At 40.1% G+C, this 22,008-nt stretch overlaps 1 protein-coding gene across 1 annotated transcript in view; it reads right to left on the minus strand.

Moving 5' to 3' along the window:
- The window catches only part of LOC149820784 (DNA polymerase zeta catalytic subunit-like), a 64,130-nt gene that overhangs the window by 41,031 nt on the left and 1,091 nt on the right, over positions 1 to 22,008 (minus strand). The window contains exons 2-7 of the mRNA XM_089981852.1: positions 21,705 to 21,803; positions 21,366 to 21,497; positions 21,103 to 21,274; positions 20,884 to 20,975; positions 20,591 to 20,801; positions 20,422 to 20,489 (exon numbers count right to left, since the gene is read on the minus strand). Coding sequence (XP_089837978.1) covers positions 20,422 to 20,489; positions 20,591 to 20,801; positions 20,884 to 20,975; positions 21,103 to 21,274; positions 21,366 to 21,497; positions 21,705 to 21,803 — 774 coding nt within the window. The remainder of the gene's footprint in view (positions 1 to 20,421; positions 20,490 to 20,590; positions 20,802 to 20,883; positions 20,976 to 21,102; positions 21,275 to 21,365; positions 21,498 to 21,704; positions 21,804 to 22,008) is intronic.

The raw sequence follows: 22,008 nt of genomic DNA on the forward strand, positions 1-22,008 counted from the left end.
GCATTTTTAACATCCATTTGAAAAATGTTCCAATTTTTAATAGATGCAATAGTAATAAGACACCTACCTGTAACCATTCGGGCTACAGGGGCAAAGATTTCTTCGTAATCAATTTCATACTCTTGCCCATACCCTTTTGCAACTAAGCGAGCTTTATACCTTTCTAGAGAACCGTCGCTCTTAGTTTTAACTTTAAAGACCCATCGACAGCCTATAGTTTTCTTTCCTATAGGTAGAGTTTGGAAATACCAAGTTTCTGCCTTCTTAAGAGCATTAAGTTCACTTTGCATGGTTTCTTGCCATTCTACACATTTTTTAGCTTCTTCAAAATTTCTTGGTTCAAAATAAGAGTGAATGGCACTAAGACAAGCCCTATATCGGGGTGAAAAAGAATCAAAAGAGACAAAACGAGTTTGTGGTCTCCTATTCCTTTCAGATCTTCTATGGTCCAGAATAGGAGCAAGCTCACTATATCGATCAATTGCACTTCTAAAGGTGTCTTGGTTTCTACGAGAATAGGTTACTGACTCACTTGAAGTTCTACTTTCTTGTTCATTGAGTGGGTTATATTCACCAATATCACCATCATTTTCCTCATCATGGTTTGATGATACATCATCATCACTAGATATATCATCATTACTAGACAGTAAGCCGAATAAGAAGGAATAATCAAAATTTTCTTGTGAAGAAACATTTTTTTTCAAAACCTCTCATTTTCCAAAAAAGTTACATTTCTAGAGACATATAGCTTATCATCTCGAAGGTCATAACAACGAAAACCCTTTTGGGTTTCGGAATATCCAAGAAAGGCACAAGGAATAGCCTTGGGAGAGAGCTTATCATTCTTATCCGTAAGTATGAAACACTTACACCCAAAGACTCTTAACCTATTATAATCAGGTTCAAGCTTATGTAATACCTCAAAGGGAGATATTTTCCCTAATATCCTAGATGGTAATCGATTTATCAAATAAACAGAAGCAAGAGTTGCTTCGGCCCAAAAGTTTTTAGGAATATTTTGAGATATAAGAAGGGTCCTAGTGGTCTCAATGATGTGCCAATGTTTTCTTTCAGCCAACCCATTCTATTGAGGTATTTTAGGACAATGCCATGATCCTCAAGATATACCTTAAATTGATTGAAGAGATATTCTCCTCCAGAATCACTTCTAAAGATCTTTATGTTACTGTTGAATTGATTCTTAATCATTGAATGAAAATTTTTAAAACACGAAAACACTTCATGTTTAAACTTAAAAAAATATATCCACGAATATCTGGAAAAATCATCCACAAAGATTACGTAATAAGAAAAACCTCCTTTTGAAACAACAGGTGCGGGTCCCCAAACATCTGAATGCACAATTTCGAAAGTTTTTGAAGAGAACATAGTTCTTTGCTAAAAAGGTAGACTTCGCATTTTTCCGAGAATACAGTCATTACAAGAAAATGAGTTTTTACATAGGTCTTTTGCAAAATGTAAATATGATAACTTGGTGATATTAGGATGACCAAGTCTTTTGTGCCACACATTTATATCTTTATGTCGGGCAACATTACACAAAACTTTGGGAACTTGAAGAGATTCCATATAGTATAAATCTCCTCTTCTAAAGCCTTCCCCATACAATTTCCCGGACTGGCGATCCTGTATTAAACATTTATCACAAGAGAATTTAATATCGCAGCCATAGTCCGTGAGTTGAGAAACAGAGAGAAAATTTAAGTTTAGTTTAGGTATAAATCTGATTTTTGGAATAAAAAACTCTTGAGTTTCAAAATTACATATTCCTTTAATTTCAAGAGAGGTTCCATCCGCAGTGGAAACATAAGATGGGAAAACATTTTTTGAGTAATCGGAAAGTGAAAAAATGTTTGGGGACATATGAAAGGATGCACCAGAGTCCAAAAGCCAAGAGATTTTACCTGGAGAGGAAGAGGAGGATACGGTCGCACCGGAGGTAGATCCCTTGAGGAGAGCTTGAAGGGCTTCCACTATTTGATTCATGGGGAGGGACCCACTCGAAGATGCCTCTTCCTTCTGCGGTACACCAGTGGTAGCCATGGCTAGGAGCTTCTTCCGTTTAGGGCATACGGGTTTGATATGCCCCGGTTCTTTACAAAAATAACAAATAGTCTTGCTATAGTCCCTTTTTCCTCTTTGACCACCATGATCATTTTGATTTTGTACTTTAAAATGAGGAGGACGATAGGTTCTAACATTGTTTCCGGGTCTTGATACGGCATTGACCTCACTATTTTCTTCAATATTACAAGGGACCGCAAGAACATTTGGTCCTTGCTTACATAAATTCATACGAGTTTCTTCACCACTTAATTTGGTGAGAACATCTTCAAGAGAAGGAGGAGAAAACGAGGAAAGAAGAGATGACCTTATTTGCTCAAATTCGGGCCTTAGCCCATTCAAAAAGTTGAAGAACCGATTTTCTTCAAGTTGCTTGTGACGGAGCTCAATTGCCTCTCCACTCCATTTTGGTTCAAGCATTGCAAGCTCATCCCAAATAGATGAAAGATCGGCAAAGTATTCCCTAATCGTCATTTCACCTTGAGTAAGGGAGATAGCCTTCTTTTGAAGATAATACTTATGAGATAGATCCCTTGATGTGTACATTTTTTCAAGATAATGCCAAGCTTCAGATGCCTTTTTGAATTTAATAATGTTGGCATTAATCTTGGTTTCCACGGATGAGAAAAACCACGAAAGAATCTTGAAATTCTTCATTTCTCATTCATCGTGCTTCTTGGAGTATTCTTCAAGGGCTTTGGTTCTTTCTTCTCCCTCAAGAATCTTGATTTCGCTTCCATTTACCACGGTAATCTTGGGTTCCGGTTTCGGAATTGTGCCAAGTACATATCCCCATAGCCCCTTCCCTTTTATATGAGCCTCCATATTTCCGGCCAAAACATGATAGTTGGACCCATTTAATTTGAAACCAAGAGCAAAATGCGACTCTTTTTCGCCCATTAGAGAGTAAAGAAGGAGGGAGAAAAGCGTACCAACACAATATTTCCAAAACCAACTTTGCACAAGATTCTTCTAAAATATTTGAGAAGAAAGATCCACCACTTCAAACTTCAAGGATCGGAAGGCACGTTTTTCGAAGCACTCGAAAAAAGAGAATCCCACGATCTTCAATAATCAACCTTGCTCTGATACCATGTAAAATTGTCTATGACAAGACAATACACATACGAGCACAAACACTTTATAAAAGATGTGCACGAAGGCACTCTCACAACACTTGAACAAAGTACGCAAAAACGTAGAAATAATAAACATGCACAATGGCATGTATTTTATAGAAAGAACAAAATGCTTGAGACTCTCAAGCTTTAACAATTACAAGGGGAAACACCCCTATTTATACAAATGCAAGAGGGTGCAAAGGGGGGCTCCCAAAGGAGTCGTTGGGGAGCCCACAGTTGGGGAGCCCCCAACAGTCACATTTGTGATCGTTGGGGGCCCCCAACGACTCTATTGGGGGACCCCCAATGCACCTTTTTGAAAAAGGAAAAATAATAAAAAATAAAAAGGAAATACAAAAAAAAATATAGGAAAAATACAACATATTCCAAATGGAATATGCGTAAAATGAGAATTTACAATAATACCCTTTTCGGGTAGAAAATAAACTATGTATAAATATATATACTTATATATATAGAGATATGTATACATATAATATATATGTAAACATATCTCGTATGCATATAAGTATATATATTTATACTTACAATAGTGATTTTTGGGGATACATTTTAACAGTTTTTAGGTATGAGTATGGATGGTAAATAGGAGTTAGCTGACTTGAGAAGGTTGATGGCTGAGACAAAAATAAGCAGAAAACCAGGCTGCAATATGATAGGGCGACGGTGTGGATCATCATTTCACCATGATTAACAAACTAAATGCAATTAGGGATGCAGCCTATGGAAGATTAGGTGGAATTATTTTGACTCATAGAAATGAAAGTCAATGCCCTTAAATCAAGTAACCGAATAAAAATAACACATCTAGTGGTTCCTCATCAAAATAAAAAGACCAGCAAAGTAAAATATCACCAAAATACCACTGCAATACTGGCAATAAGTAAATTAACTTGCGATACACAAACTTTAGCATCCACTAAGTCAATGAATTGGCAATAACTTGATGTGCCAACTCACACAAGTAATAGTCTGTGTTATTTTGATAAGCCAGTTAAAACTAAATCTTCCAAATCCAAAACAATGATATTCTGCATTAGTCGCCCAAAAACTCTGTAACACAGACTCTTCTAACAGGGAACCGCCCCAGCACCCATGCGGGTGCGACACTTGGACACAGCTTCCTTTGTGTTAGGTGAGTGAAGCCAACCACACTGAGGTCCATTTGTGTCCAAAAGTAGATTCAGTTAACCCTAACCAAGTCCAGTTTTATCTATATTATATACATAAATGCACACATACATGTAGCATTAACTTAAAACTGTTAAAAAATTTACATATATATATACCCTCCCTGGTGTTAAATTATGTATATATAAATATATATCTATACATATACTTATATATATATAAGTATATATATATACATATTTTTAATTCCAGTTTTTTTCTTGTACACAAAAACCCGATAGGGGTATTTTGGTAAATCACCATGTAATCTTTTTCTTTTTTGTTTTTTTTTTCTTTTCTTTCTTTTTTACTTTTCTTTTTCTTTTTTTCTTTTTTATTTTTCATATTGTAAAGACCACAAGGGGCCCCACTCATCTAGTCGTTGTGGCCCCAACGGTCATATTTATGACCGTTGGGGCTCCTAACGACTAGATGGGAGCCCCCTTGTGGTCTCTCCTCTTTAGCTTCCTCCTCTATAAATAGAGGAGGTTCTCCCTTGTATTGTTATGGGTTTTTCACCCTTCGACACTCTTCAATAATATCAATTTTATGCCTTATAGGCATTTTACCCATTAGTGGGTTACGTTTGCACTTTTAGTGCTTGTGTTCTTGGCTCCTTTAAAGAGTGTGTTGTACGTATTATTGGTGTTTCCGCTATTTTCATTGCGAGGAAGGTAATTGGGCTTCTCTTCTTGTTGGTGTCTTGGGACGCATACCTCTCAATCTTTTGAAGAAAGGAAGGTTATTAGGTACTTATGGAGCACGAATCTAAAGTGGAGCTTTCTTTTAAGCTCAATGGATCGAATTACCTTATGTGGGCCTCCGCTATGAAAAATCATCTAAGAGGTAAGAAGCTTTGGAATTTTGTTATGGGAACTACTCCCGAACCCTCTCTTGTTCTCACCAAAATGGAAAGTGGGATTGAAAAAGCTTTAGATGGTGATGAGCGCATCAAAGCTATTAATGATCACCAATCAAAAATTGAGGATTGGGAAAGTAACCATGCCAAAATCTTGGCATGGTTCATGAACAATGTTAACCTCAAAAATTGTTCCAACATTGTTAAGTTTAGAAAAACCAATGGGGCATGGTTCTTTCTTAAGGGTATGTATACCCAAAAGGATCTAGCTAGACAATTTTTTTGTCAAGAAAAAATTAGATCCACAAGACAAGCAGATATGAGTGTTCGTGACTACTTATGTACCTTGACCCCTCTTTGGGATGAGCTTGATCTTCTTGAGCCCAAGTGAGTGGCTCCGGAAGATGTTGAGTTTAGAAGAGAACAAATTGAAAAGGAACATTTCTTTCAATTTCTCCATGGCCTTAGACCAAAATTTGAACAAGTTAGGGCATCTCTTCTTCATAGAAGTAAAGCATTACCTATTGAAGATGCTCTTGCCAAAGTATGCCAAGAGGAAACTCGTCTTGGCATAAGTATTAAGGGTGATGAAATTTTGGCTGTTACTAGGCCCGGATCGAATGTAAAGGCTTATAGACCTCCCCATTTTATCAAAAATAATGGGTATAGAAAGGGAGTGATTTGTCACTATTGTAATGAACCGGGTCATATTAAGCCGGTGTGTCCCAAGCTTAAAGGAAAAGTGGCCGCGGTTGAAGAAAATCCTCCAAAGAAGAAAGAAGAAAATATCAAAGGAGGAGATCTCAAAAAAACTCTTAGCCATATTTCCGAAGTTCTCCAGCATCTTCTCAAAACTACTTCATCTTCAACCTCGGGAGCCGCCGTAGCCTATTCTTCATCACCTCCAGGTATGTGGATTCTAGACTCTGGTGCTTCTTTTCACATGACATCTCATAAAAACTCTCTTTCTAATGTCTTTGTCGAACCCATATTCTCTTATGTTTCAACGACTGATGGGACATCTTTAAAATTTGAAAGTATTGGAACACTTGATTTAAAAACCTCTCAAAACTTTTTTGTTTCTAAAGTAAGAGTTGTTCCAAAAGTTAATCTAAACATTTTTTCCGTTTCTCAAATTACCGATCGTGGATGCCAAGTCTCTTTCTCACCTAAAGATTGCACCGTGCAGGATCTCCAGTCAGGGAAGCTGATTGGGCAAGGCCATAGGAGGGGTGATCTTTATTTTATGAATTTTTTGACTCTTTCATCCAAGTCATTTTAACTCCGCATGTGTATAACTATTTAGTTATACACTGCCGGTCCCAAGCCCGGATAAAGGAAGAGGGTTGCGGTAGGCCTGTGACAGCCAGCATAAAAACTTAGTCATACCCTATGAAAATGAACCAATATGAGAATTTCGTTGGGGCGTTCCCTACTGAGCGACGCGCTGTACTCTCTAGGCCCGGAGGCAGTGATAAATGGGCAAGGGTTGCTAGGTCGTCGCCCAGAAGCGACGCGTCACACCGGCGCCCGGGTGTGGTGTCAAATAGGTAAGGGTTCCCTCACTTTGTTGGACGGGTGGGGGTAAAGAAGTTAGTCCAATACCATAAAATTAGGTTAGCCACTTGGAACATAGGTCTTTAACTGGTAAGTTGGTAGAGTTAGTAGATGTTATGTGTAGGAGAAAGATTGATATTTTATGTCTACAAGAGACCAAATGGGTAGGTGAGAAAGCAAAAGTGATAGAACCTTGGGGATATAAGATTTGGTATACAGGAATAAATAGGAATAGGAATGGAGGAGGGATTGTTATGAGTCGTGAGTTTATAGATAATGTAGTTGAGGTCCGTAGGAAGGGTGATAGAATTTTACTTATTAAATTAGTATTAGGTACGGATATTATTAATATTATTAGTGTTTATGCACCTCAAGTAGGTTTAGATGATTCCATTAAGCATCAATTTTGGAAAGATTTAGATGGAGTAGTACAAGGGATATCTTATGGAGAAAAGCTTTTTATCGGCGGTGACCTTAATGGACATGTAGGCATTAGTAGGGATGGATTTGAGAGTATCCATGGAGGCTATGGTATAGGAGAAAGAAATGAAAGTGGAGAAAGGATTTTAGATTTTTGTTTGTCCTATGATATGATCTTAGCAAACACTTGGTTTAGGAAGAGAGAGTCTCACCTAGTAACATTTAAAAGTGGGGTTAATATGAGTCAAATAGATTTTTTCCTACTTAGAAAGAGAGATAGGGGTTGGTGTATTGATTGTAAGGTTATACCGAGAGAAAGTGTAGCTACACAACATAGAGTCTTAATTTTAGATCTTAGAATTAGACAATGCCGCACAAGGGATAGACATAGGATAGATCCTAAAATTAAGTGGTGGGCACTGAAAGGAGCTAAACAAGGTATGTTTGTAGAGCAGGTAGTTAAGGAAGTTGATTGGTGTCTCGTGGAGGATTCAGTATCAATGTGGAATAAGATAGCGGGTGGCATGAGAAAAGTGGCTAAGGAGGTATTGGGTGAGTCTAAAGGCGGTGCACCACTAGGTAAGGACACATCATGGTGGAACGAGGATGTCAAATTAGCTATTAAGGTTAAAAGAGAGTGTTATAGAAATCTAAGTAAGAGTCGTGATAATGAGAATTTGGAGAAGTATATGATAGCAAAGAAGGAAGCTAAAAAGGTAGTTCGAAATGCGAGGGCTAAGGTATATAAGGAGGTTTATGACAAGTTGGATACCAAAGAAGGCGAGAAGGATATTTATAGGCTTGCAAAGATGAGAGATAGGAAATCGAGGGATTTGGGTATGGTTAGATGTATCAAAGATGAAACGCAAAGGGTTTTAGTCAAAGATGAGGAGATTAAGGAGAGATGGAAAGATTATTTTGATAAGCTATTTAATGATAGTCATGCTCAAGATCTTGGAGACTTCTCCATTCCTTTTCATGAGATAAATCGTGACTTCATGCGCAAGATTCAAAAGAAAGAAATTGCAGAGACTTTGAAGAAAATGAAATCAAAGGGCAGTTGGCCCAGATGGTATACCTATCGAGGCTTGGAAATGCTTGGGAGAGAAAGGTTTAGAATGGTTGACAAATATTTTTAACTTAATTTGGCGAACAAATAAGATGCCTAATGAGTGGAGGAAGAGTACTTTGGTGCCTTTATATAAGAATAAGGGTGATATATAAGATTGCACAAACTATCGTGGTATAAAACTCATGAGTCATACTATGAAACTTTGAGAGAGGGTGATTGAGTCTAGGTTGAGGAAGGTTGTCATGATATCGGAGAATCAATTTTGTTTTATGCCGGGAAGATCAACTATGGAAGCTATACATCTTCTTAGACAACTTATTGAAAGATATAGAGAGAGGAACAAAGATTTGCATATGGTTTTTATTGATTTAGAGAAGGCATACGATAGAGTACCTAGAGACGTTCTCTGGTGGACAATGATGAAGAAAGGTGTTTCTCTCAAGTACATTAGTATAATTGAAGATATGTATGAAGGAGTAGTAACCAATGTCCGCACTTGTGGAGGGGTGACAACCAATTTTCCGATAACGGTTGGGTTACATCAAGGATCTGCTTTAAGCCCTTTTCTATTTGCGATAGTGATGGATGAGCTTACAAGATCAATTCAAGAAAATGTACCATGGTGTATGTTGTTTGCTGATGATATTGTTTTGATTGATGAGTCTAGAGCTGGGGTTAATGCTAAGTTAGAATTATGGAGACAGACATTGGAAGCTAGAGGTTTTAAGTTGAGTAAGAGTAAGACTGAATATATGGAATGTCGGTTTAGTAAACAAAGAAGTAGTGATGGGAGTGTAGTAAAGCTTGGTGAGCAAGAAATACCGGTGAATGATTATTTCAAATATTTGGGATCCATTATTCAAAAGTATGGAGAAATTCATGGAGATGTAAATCATAGGATAAAGGTTGGGTGGATGAAATGGAAAAGTGCAACTGGAGTGTTGTGCGATCGTAGAATGCCATTACGGTTGAAGGGAAAGTTTTATAGGACGACTATTAGGCCCGCTTTACTATATGGTACGGAATGTTGGGCTGCCAAGAGACATCATATTCAAAAAATGAGTGTAGCTGAGATGCGGATGCTTAGATGGATGTGTGGAAATACAATAAAAGATAAGATTCGAAACGAGGAGATACGTAAGAAGGTAGGTGTTGCACCCATTGAAAATAAGATGCGGGAGAATCATTTACGGTGGTTTGGACATATTCGGCGAAGGCCTAATGATGCTCCAGTTAGAAGGTTGGAGAAATGGGAAAATATATTAGTTAAAAGAGGTCGGGGTAGGCCTAGGAAGACTTGGATGGAGATGATAGGAAAGGATATGAATGCTTTGAACCTCACCGAGGACATGGCATTGGATAGAAATGATTGGAGGAAAAGGATTCATGTGGAAGACCCAAAATGAATTTCTTTTTTTGGTTCATATCGCTGACCCCAATTGTTTTGGGATGAAGGCGTAGTTGTTGTTGTTGTTGTTGTTTCATCCAAGTCATTTTGTAACTTTGTAAACAACAAAAGTATTGAAGTGTGGCATGAGAGACTTGTCATCCAAATTTTTTTAAAATGTCTCTTTTTCCTTTTTTGGATAATACTTGTAAAGTCAAGCACATGACTTGTAAAGATTGCATTTTAGGGCAGTGTTTTAAAACTCGTCGAGTCAACTCATTGACTCGGCTTGGCTCGGCCCGCCAGTGAGTCAACCCGGCAAGGCAAACTCGGTTTGCCAAAACTCGGGCCTGACTCGGGTTGACTCGGCCTGACTCGGCTTGACTCGGGCGAGTTCTGAGATGTTTGAAATTTGTTTTTTGAGTTTCAAATTACAGTTTCGAAATATATAAGTACATACATTTTAACAAGGGTTACCCCCAAATTTTGTATAAAAAAGAAAATAAAAATCATTTAAAGATAAAAAATCATTTAAATCCATAGAATAAAATCGCCAAGTTGTTTGAACTATTGTTCACCCTGTGCTATCAACTTATTTTAGCAAAATATTTTAAAGAAATGATTTTCACTATATATGGAGGGTCAAATGTGCCTATGGAAAGTCACATTTAGGTTTCATCATCCATTTGTTATGTGAACAAGCATTGTACAGATTCAAATATTAGTAGTATTTTTATAGTTGTGCCATTAATATATTTCCTGCATAGTTTTCATACATGAGAAAATTGCTTATTTATATTGATATTGGGCATTATGTAAACTTTCAATATGCACATATATCTCTATTTTACATTTATGGATTTGTTAGAGAGGGAATTAAAACTTTTAAAACAAGCTAGCATATATGATTGGCCATTTTAGGAACCTTAGGTAGTAGCAGACTGAACTCATGGTGACCACATCCTCTAATTCAAGTCATGAATTAGTCAAAGTGCTTGTTTAGATATCAAATTCAATTATTCAAGCAAACCTCTATAGCTCTTTGCAGTTGTTTTTATATTCTTACAGACATTTGGAGACTATGTTTACTCAAAAACATGGTTTCAGACAAATTATATATTGTTTTTCTTTTAAAATCAAAAGTTAACAAACCCGGTCCGAGTCATCGAGTTGACCCGCCGAGTCACGAGTAAATAAAGAATGAGTCGAGTTCTGAGTCACGGGTTTTAAAACCTTGTTTTAGGGAAATCTAAAGTTATTCTGTTTCCTCAAAGAAATTATGTCACCACTCGACCATTTGAAATTGTTTATTCCGATGTTTGGGGACCTTTCCCTATTTTATCCAAAGGAGGTTTTTCATATTATGTGGTCTTTATTGATGATTTCACTCGATTTACTTGGATTTATTTCCTAAGTCGCAAATCCGAAGTTTTCTCTTTTTTTAAAGAATTTCATGCAATGGTTAAAAACCAATTTTTTGGAAACTTATCCATTCTTAGATCCGATTCGGGAGGCGAATATATGTCCAATGAATTTTAAATATATTTGAAAGAAAACGGAATTTGTCATCAACGTTCTTGTCCAAACACTCCGCAATAAAATGGTCTTGCGGAAAGAAAGCATAGACAAATAATAGAAACCACAAGAACTTTACTTGTTTCCAAAAATATTCCTAAATCTTTTTGGGCCGAAGCGGTTTAACCTCAACATATTTAATCAATAGAACACCATCATCCGCTTTGAAAAATCTTTCTCCATTTGAAAAACTTTATAATATGTCTCCCGACTACAAAAGACTAAGAATTTTAGATGTAAATGTTATGTTCTAACTCACAAAAATGATAAACTTTCCTCAAAGGCAATTGAATGTATTTTTTTATGTTATGGCGAAAAACAAAAAGGCTATTGATGCTTTGATCTATTAAATAACAAACTTTATATCTCAAAAGATGTCACTTTCTTAGAAAAAAGAAAATGGTTTTTCGCATAAACTAAATGAGCATGTTGCTTATTCATTTTTGTTTAACTTATTGCCTCAAGTAAAAAGCATAGATGATCATATTGAACCTTGTGAAGATCATATTGAACCTCCGGTTAGTGAGCAACATGACCTTCATGAAAACTTAAGTGAAAATGTATCAAATCTCACACAAGTTTATTCTAGGAGAAATGAAAGTAATCCTCCTTGTGCTCTTGAGAAATTTTCTCAAATGAGTCAATTGAAGAAACCTCTCAAAGAAGATCAAATCGTATTTCTAAAATACCTAATAGATTTGTATCTTATGATTTTTTTTCTCCAAATTTTCAAGGTTGTTTGCTTGTTATCCACTCTTTCCATGAACCATCTCATTATAATGATACTAAGCAGTATGCTCATTGAAATAAAGCAATGGCACTTGAACTTAATGCACTTAAAAAGGCTCAAACATGGAAAATCATTGATCCCCCAAATGGCAAGAAACTCAAAGGATGTAGATGGGTTTTCAAAGTAAAAGCTAAAAGTGATATGCCCAAGAATATGAGATGGATTATGATGAGACATTTTGTAACGCCCCAAAATTTCAAACTTGCGAACCTTTCAGAAAACAGGCAAGAGACTAGGAAAAATCTCTTTCCTTCAGAGTTTGTTTATGAAATCAGCGGAAGACTATTCTTTTGTTAAATCATAAGGCAAGCTGACAACTTTGAGCACGTTAGCTAAAAGAACAAAAACTCACAAAATTCGGATATCCCAAGGAAAATCCGTTACCGACCAAAAACGTCCAGGACGCGAGCTAAGAGCAGGAAGAAGAAGTCTTGAAGTCATCTTGCAATCGCGTCATCGCCCGTAGTGTACCTAATCATCACATACACCCATAGAATGGGTTAATTTCGTGAAAACTAGTAGGTGCACAAGAGAGACTACAGGAAACTGAATTAAGTACATTTAATTCAGTAGGTTACGCAGTTTAAAGCAAATATGCAGTTAAACAGGTAAGCAATGCAAGCAAGTGAATAGTGCAAACGCGTAAGTAGTACAAGTGAATAAGTAGTGCAAGCGAGTAAGTAGTGCAAGCGAGTCAGTAGAGCAAATACGTAAGTAGTTCAAACAGTAAGGAGTTCAAAGCAAGTAAGCAGTGCAACTGACAAACGCAGCATACGATTCAGTTGATCGTAGGCTGTGAATAGGGATGGCAGTGGGGCGGGGCGGGGCGAGGGACAAGGTCTCCACCCCCGCCCTACCTCAAGATTTTATCCTCCACCCCCGCCTCCATCCCCGGCGGGGAATGGATTTTATCCTCCATCCCCGCCTTCATCCCCGTTTCATGTCATCCATCTCTGGTTCAAGCGGGGATGAGGCGGAGCGGGACAGGGATATTGCGGGAAAAAGTGGTCGAGGCGGGGATGAGGCGGGGATCGTGGCGGAGACGGGGAGGGGTGGGGAAAAGTGCACGTCCATCCCCGCCTCCATCCCCGGATGGGGATGGATTTTAACATTCGTCCCCGCCTCCATCCCTGTTTCATACACTTCATCCTCGGTCCAAACGGGGTGGGGCGAGGCCCCACTTTCCCCCGGGCCACTGCCATCCCCAGCCGTGAACCACCACACAACTAGCTTGTTCTTGTTCCTAGAACGAGGTCTCAGCAGTGAACCAGTATCAGGACATCGTTTGTCGCTCTCACTACTTCTACCAAACGCTTTGTCCTGAACAACCTTAATCCATTCCCATCTCTCAAGGCCTTACGCGGCCAACTGTCACTGGTTATGACTCACTAAGGCGTTATACTTTCTCAGGAAAGCTTACCCTTCCGTAGAAGGTCCAAAACATAATCACTAACTCAAATCGCTAACAATCTGATTCTCACATCTGAGTCCTGCATGTAATCATGCTAAAACAGAAAGCCGAAGCTATAGATTCATAAGTAGCTATCTCAAACAATCTCAGAAGATCATCACAGCTCACCATAACTTTTTATGGTAAGCAAAAACACATGATCCACGTCGGATCGCTCGGTCCAGGAGATATACGACCTGACAAGGAATTACCGCCCTAGATGGTATACCTGGTCTTGGTCATACATACCCTCATAACGAGACCTTTGAGAAAATCGGTCCCCAACAAATGCCATATCCCATGAAAATCATTGGATACACGCATCAACACAAATGACCGCTCTCAGGGTCGATAGTCACTATTACAATCAACAAGATCAACGTTGGATCACCTGGTCTGGGAAAGGTATAACCTCACAAGGAATTTCGCCCTAAATGGTATACCTGGTCTTGACCATACACTTCCTCACAGGAGTTAACCGTCTTTGCGGCTACCCGTTCGTGGACAGTGTGCATCCTCACAGAGAATCTACCACTCTAGTCGGGTACCTGGTCTTGATCATACACGCCCTCACAGATAATCCTTTGGAGATCAGGTCCTCGACAGACACCCCACTCAGTGATACATGCATCAGTAATCGACTGCTCCGAACCATTGACCGCCTCGAGGTCAGTAGCCACAATATGGACACAAGCATGTATATCAGCAATATGCATCGTATCACTCCACACAGAAGCATATAATCATACGCATCGTATTATTGCCACAAGGAATATTGCAATCCTCAATTAGAACACGCAGATATGGCAATCCAATTGATTCTATAGGCAAAGAGTAACTAACTCTATCTGACAGCCAAACAAAACAACTGAATAAGACAAGCACTCGTAACAATGCTCGTAAAACATACAATTACCATAATATGGCTCAGTCCATCAGCAAGTAATTAAATTAATCGGCATAAACCATTGCATCGCAAGCCATTCATAAGCTATACACGATAAGCAATCATACGGTAGCAGTTATATCACAATATGTAAGCAACTTATAAGACAAGCGGTCATATCAATCCTACTTGCCACCAGTTCGTAGATTACGAGTTGTATGCAATCACATCAATCATAAGATATGCAAGCCAACAAGTGCTACGCTACAATAAACACCAAATAGTTCGACCAAGAAGTAAAGCAAGTCACAAGCTAATATGTAGCAACTGGCATAATGCTATTATTATAGGCATTTAACTAGTATGAGAAGGGTTTTATTACTCTGAAAAAACTGCGTAAGCAGTTTAACCAACTAGAGTAACGCCTTGACAGGTGTGCACAGCTCAACGAGTAGCATACTGAACTACCGAGCAAGCAAGTGATCGACCAGTGTGAACAGACTTTATGTTTCGATATTACTGGCCCACGGGTACACGCAGGCGAAACGTAGAAACAACTGAGACTAGTTCGGGCATCTGTTATTCTATGTATTTTCAATAACCCGAATAACTAATTGAGTATGCTCCTAAAGGGCCGGCTTTAGCCGAGAGAGGATTCTCCAAAGGAGGCAGTGCCACGGATGCATCCAACTTCTGCAGAAGTGTTGAGCTAACTAATGTAGCCCCTTAACTCCAATGACTCGGTAGGCCGGATCATTGCCCATGGGGTGGTTGTTAACAACTTGTCCATTGGAGTTTTGTACCGCTCTGTCCTCTCCCTGGACAGAACAACCAGAAGCGAATGGGTGCGTTAGGGGTTGCTTAACTAACGACCCATCCTATGTTGTGGTCTTTAAACCACTCGAGCATCTTGCATGTGAAGGCGAATGTGAGGCCATTTATGTGATTACAGCATTGTGCATGTAGCATTGTTCGAGGTTGCATGACCGTCTCATCCGATCATCGCAGTACTAGACGTGTTGTGCACGACTACAAGTACTCTAGGATGAAGGGGGGTATAGCTCTTCAATAGAAGCCTCAACAGGAGTGTTTCACAAAGATGTAAAGTTTATCAACTATACTTTATCTTTTGAAACAACAGTACCTTGTGTCAACATTATGCATGTGATTATCTCGAATATCATCTGCTATCGGGGTATCTACATGTCTCGCATGACTCGATACCGGCCTCGATAAACGGGATACGGATTTCTCAACAGGACACCCGCTAAGAAGTTCGCTCGAACCCCCAATTCGGGATCACCTGAGATATGTCGTAAAGGCGAACAGAACCAGCCAACCACATCCTTCCAAATGCTTCGATTTGGGGCAGTCTTTGATGCTTTTGCGCAGCTCCCTAAAATCTCAAGTTGACTCTGCAGGACTGCGCACACGAAGAGTCAGGATCCTTGCAAGGTATCACTCTCCTTAGACGAAGGTGTATCGCCAACTCCCGACTGAACTCTTGTCGCAAGAGGGAGTGATAGATGTCTCTTACATCCTCCACGAAGATGCCTCAAACGCGTATGCCATGGGCAAAAACATGAGCGTTATCTGCAATAGCAAGGCAGTAACAACACATATGCAAAAGCAAGAGTCTGGCGCAAAGCGCGATGGCAAAGTAAAGAATGTAAGCAGGAGTGCAACGCAGAACCTTTGCGCGATGCGCAACGGCAAAGTAAAAGACTGTACACAAGAGTGCAACGCAAAACCGTTGCGCGATACGCGACGGCAAAGTAAAGACTGTAAGCAAGAGTGCAACGCAGAACCTTTGCGGGATGCGCGACGGCGAAGTAAAGGACAAGGATCACGAAACCGTGTCCTTGAGTTAAATGCGTACTCATATAAATATATACGATATATATGCATATATATTTATTTAATTATCTCTTTTAGTTAATTGAACTCAATTCAATTGTCTAAGTCTTCTGTGCAATCTTCCCCTACCTTTGAGAGGTGCAAGCTTACTGGCGTCTGCGAGTGTAAGTGATGGACGGCTCGGGTCGCAGAGCGCAAGCAGGATCCGTCGCATGAGCTGCAAAAGTAACAATCTTAGCAAGCTAATACCAAAATAGAAGGTCAGGGGCACTGTCGTCGTCCTGACGTAAGGAAAGCAGAGGCAGAGGCATCGTGCACATGCGCACCTGCTATAAGTGCAAGGAACAGGGGCAAGGCCACGAGCCCCTGCTGACATGTTGTGAGCAAACAATAGGGAGGCAGGGGGTTTGCTCCCTGCCCTCAGAAAGCAAGGGTAGGCAGGGTGCCCAACTCCCTGCAGAATGCAGAAGAGCAACAGAGGCAGCAAGATCAAGGCAGATGGGTGAAACCCCCTACCGGAAAACAAACAAGGTGCAGAGGGCAACGGTCCCCGCCAACCTTGAAGAAATGCGAGGCAGGGTCCAATGACCCTTACTGTCGAAGAACAGATGCAAGCGACAGGGGGCGTCGCCCCTGTCGACAAAGGACAGGCAGGGCTCCAGCCCCTGCCAACCTACCAGAAACGACAGGCAGAGGCTTTAGCCCCTGCCGATCCAAAAGTTTCAGGCGACAGGGGCGATGCCCCTGTCGTCCTGTCAAAAGACGATAGGTAGGGGCCACAGCCCCTACCGGCCAAAGGTACCAGAGAGAGAGAGAGAGTGTGAGGAGCAGGGGCTGGAAACCCCTGCCAGTCGATCAACAACAGACGGTAGGAGGGCATCACCCCCTGCCAACCAGTCGGACACAGGCGACAGGGGACGTCGCCCCTACCAGCCTGCTGACTGAAAAGGAGGAGAGAAGAAGAAGACAATGGTGCAGGGAGGGGGCTCAACCCCTCCCCTGACCAAAAGAGGCAGTAGGGAAAGCTCGACCCTCCCCTGCCGTCAAAGGTAGCAGGGAGGGCTCGACCCTCCCCTGCCGTAACAGAAAGCAGGGAGGGGTCGTGCCCCTCCCCTGTCGTAACAGGGAGCAGAGAGGAGGGCTTGACCGCTCCCCTCCCAAAAGTGGCACAGGTAGGGGGACTCGGCCCCTCCCTTACAAAACACGTCGCAGGGAGGGGCTCGGCCCCTCCCTCGCTGAAAAGAGTCGCAAGGAGGAGGCTTTGCCCCTCCCTTGTGATTTAGGGCAGCAGGGAGGCAAAGAGGGAGGGGATCGGGAGAGAGACAAGAGAGCAAAGAGGGGAAAAGGGCGTACCTGGGGAGGCTGCCGGAGAAGAGCTCACCGGAGGAAGGGAGTCGCCGGAAGGAGGGGGGGTCGCCGATGGGGGTGCTCGGCAACGCAGAGGTCGGTCGAGAGAGAGAGAACAGAAGGGGGGAAGGAGGTTTCGAGAGACCTCCTTCCCTTTGTCGTTGTGTGCTTTTATTAGCACGCAGTCGACTAAGCTCGTGACAGATCCGGGTCGGGTCCGGGTTAGGATCCGACCCGGGCTCAAATGATTTTTTTTTAGTCGTTACACATTTGCCCCTATTGCTCGCATGACTAGTGTACGAGCTCTTATTGCAATAGCGTCTATTAAAAAATGGCATATCTTTCAACTTGACATTAAGAATGCTTTTTTAAATGGAAATTTGAGTGAAGAAGTTTATATGGAATCACGTCCGGGTATGAATTTAAATGGTAAAATTTTAAAATTAAAAAAGGCCTTATATGTAGGGGTGGCAAAACCTGAGACGACCCGCCAACCCGCCTCTTAGGCGGGTTCGGGTTGGGCTTAAGCCAACCCGTTTAATAAACGGGTCGACCCGCGTAACCCGTTTATTAAACAGGTCAGGTTCGGGTTGGGGGTATGCCAACCCGCCAACCCGGCTGACCCGTTTAATAAACGGGTTAGGCGAGTGGGTCAACCCGCCAACCCGTCGACCCGCCAACCTGAGAACCTGTTTACCCGACCCAACCCATTTATTAAATGGGTTGGCGGGTCGTGTCGAGTTACCCGTTTATTAAACGGGTCGGGTTCGTGTTTGCCACAACCGACCCGTTTAATAAACGGGTCGGGTTCAGTTTAAGGTATGCTGACCCGCCAACCCATCGGGTCGACCCGCCAACCTGACACGATTGCCACCCCTACTTATATGGACTTAAGCAAGCTCCTAAAGCTTGGTATGACAAGTTTAGTAATGTATTAATCAATTTGAGATTTATTTCTTGTTTTACTGACACTGCTCTTTTTGTTAAGAAAACAGGTGACTCCATTGTCATTCTACTTTTATATGTTGATGATATGATCATCACTGGAAGTGACAAAAAAGAAGTAAATGATGTTAAATCAATATTAAAGAAAATTTTTGATATGTCTGACCTTGGATTTTTGAGATATTTTTTAGGTATTGAAGTGGCATACTCTTCCCGATGATACATTCTATCTTAAATGAAATTAGCAGCAGACATTTTTATCAAGTCAGGAGTATCTGATGAAAAAAAAGTTGAAACTCCTGAAGTTATCAATGCAAAACTAAGACTTGAGGATGGTGTTATTCTTGAGGATCCAACCTCCTATCGTCAATTAATTGATCTCTTACTTATTTATCCATCACCCGTCTAGATATAGCTCATGTGGTTCATGTTGCAAGCCAGCTTCAGCATGCGCCTACTTCAGTTTACATGGTGATCGTGATGTGAATTGTGCGATATATCAAAAATACCATCTCCAAAGGGCTTTTCTTATAGTCTTCCTCATCTCTTGATTTAACTGTTTTTACTGATGCTGACTGAGGAGGAAATCTCAATTATCGTATCTCAACTACCAGTTTTTGTATCTTTTTAGGTGAATCTCTTATTTCGTGAAGATGCAAGAAACAACAAAAGGTCTCATTATCATCCACTGAAGTTGAATATCGGGTCATGGCAATGACAACTATGAAAATTGTATGGCTTAGAAGTCTCCTCTGTGACATGGGCGTCCTCATTTCCTCCTCTACCAAGTTGTGTTGTAATAACAAGAGTGCGATCTACATCGCAAGCAATCATACTTTTCACGAGCGAACCAAGCATATCGAAATGGATTGTCATTATGTTCGAGACGAATATCTCAGAGGAACTATCACATTACCATATGTTACTTCAGAATACCAGTTGGCTGACTTTTTCACCACGACGCTTCCAACTCCACGATTTATGTTTCTTCTTAGCAAACTTTCGGTCTTCTCCCCGTAAAGTTTGAGGAGGCGTGTTAAATTATATATATATATATATATATATATATATATATATATATATATATAAATATATATTTATACATATACTTATATATATATATACATATACATATATATATATATACATACATATATATATAAGTATATATTCATATATGTATATATACATATTTTTAATTCCTTTGTTTTTCTTGTACCCTAAAAACTTGATAGGGATATTTTGGTAAATCACCATGTAATCTTTTTCTTTTTTGTATTTTTCCTTTTTTTCTTTTTTACTTTTTCTTTTTCTTTTTTTCTTTTTTATTTTTCATATTGTAAAGACCACAAGGGGCCCCACCCATCTAGTCGTTGTGGCCCCAACAGTCATATTTATGACCGTTGGGGCTCCCAACGACTAGATGGGAGCCCCCTTGTGGTCCCTCCTCTTTAGCTTCCTCCTCTATAAATAAAGGAGGTTCTCCCTTGTATTGTTATGGGTTTTTAACCCTTCTTCACTCTTCAATAATATCAATCTTATGCCTTATAGGCATTTTACCCATTAGTGGGTTACGTTTGCACTTTTAGTGCTTGTGTTCTTGGCTCCCTTAAAGAGTGTGTTGTATGTATTATTGGTGTTTCCGCTATTTTCATTACACCCGGTGCCGCATCGCCGCACCCTCACCCGTATCCACACCCGCACCTATGTGACATAGCCCAAAAACTATAGTATGCAGTTATATTATTCATGCTAACTTCTGCAAGAAATATACTTGAACATGACTGCAAGTAAATGTGACCCTGGAAATTCTAAATCTACAGACAAAAATACACTATACCATCAAAGACACTATTCAGTGGTGGTTGTAGACTACCTCATTAGTTAGTTTTGGAACTTCCCCAATACTGCTTTTTAGTTCAATACATGTTCCATCATCACCTTCTGCAAACAATGATTTTAGTGAGAGAATATACCCATTAGTTTTTAACTGGGAAGCTTCAAAGGGCATGCATGAGAATTACTGCAGTAAACCACATATTCACCACTAACAGGGGCAGCGCTAGGAACATCAAAGTATCCAGGCTCCAAATGATTCATGTGCAAAGATGCAGATCTTGACTCAGTGCACAATTTCAGGAGTGCATGATCATAGTCCAGTCCCAAAGAAAGTGTCCGCAGAACATCTTCAGGCGGTGGTTTAGTAGTATCAGACATCACACAAAAATCAAGAACTCCAGATCTGGCTTGTTGTTCCTGATCATACAGATGCTATTCAAGCTCAGAATATAGCTATAAAAGAAAAAAAGGTTTCAGCTGAAGTATTTCCTATGCATACCTCCCAAATCGGTATAAGGGACTGAACCATTTTAACATCTGAACTAGCCTGAGAAAGAGGTGTATATACCAAACAGTTCTTATTTAGAATTTCTGCAATACAAATGCAATCAGAGGCATATATATCAAACAGTTCATATTTAGAATTTCTGCACTGTAAAATAAAACAAAGGTTGACTTCCTCAATGATGACTACATAAATAAATAAGACATTAAATACCATCAACTGTAGTATCACACTCAAGCTCGCAAAGACTTTGCCGCATTGGAGGAATGGTGCTGTGACCTGATAATAAATCGACACCGCCCTTAGGAGAAGGCCATATCCAATCACATGGAACTGTTGAAGATAACCACACTGTAGGAGAAGATGCAGATCTTCTACCTTCCACCTGCATTTCAATATAGAAGACAGGAGACTGTCACCATGTAATAAAGAATATCAAACTAAAATCTTCTACATCTTCCAGAATGACAACAAACCTCTGTACTGACATTGTGCCCAAATTTATTTACGTAGCCATTTACCCTTGGGAAGAACCCCTCTGGCAATGGATTTCGGAATTTCACTTTCGATAAATGAAGATGCCCCATCCCATACAAATTGTTATCAACCTAAGCATTGAATTGTCAAAATAAGTTTCATCAATAAAACTACCCCAAAATCTTATTTTATCAAAATGAAATCATGTACAACGAAATGAAATAAGACACATGATATATATTAGTGCTTGCTTATGCAACGTAAGCGGATGCCAGGAACAAACAGCATTTCACATAAGTTCTCCATACATGTATCTAACTATGGACAAAAGCAGTAACCGGCACAGAGAAGGAGCAGGCAAGTGTGTCATTTGTAATGGAAAGAAAGAGACCACTATCATAAGGACAGAAACACTCACATGTTGAAGAATGAAAGCTCTGACACAGCAAAGCAAGATTCAGAACTAAATCAACCACATGAGTTTCAAGATCTCCATAAAAAAATATATGTGTGTGAAATGAAAGCTCCTGACTTGTTTAGAAACAAGTAGGAATGAGAATCAGTTGGATATGGATCAGGTCAGTATTCACACAACACTATCGATTTTTGGGGTGTGCCCAGACCCAAAGCAGACCTGACTCA

This window comes from Nuphar pumila, chromosome 12 (genome assembly GCF_984573655.1).
Source record: "Nuphar pumila chromosome 12, dmNupPumi1.hap1.1, whole genome shotgun sequence".
Classification (NCBI taxonomy): domain Eukaryota; kingdom Viridiplantae; phylum Streptophyta; class Magnoliopsida; order Nymphaeales; family Nymphaeaceae; genus Nuphar; species Nuphar pumila.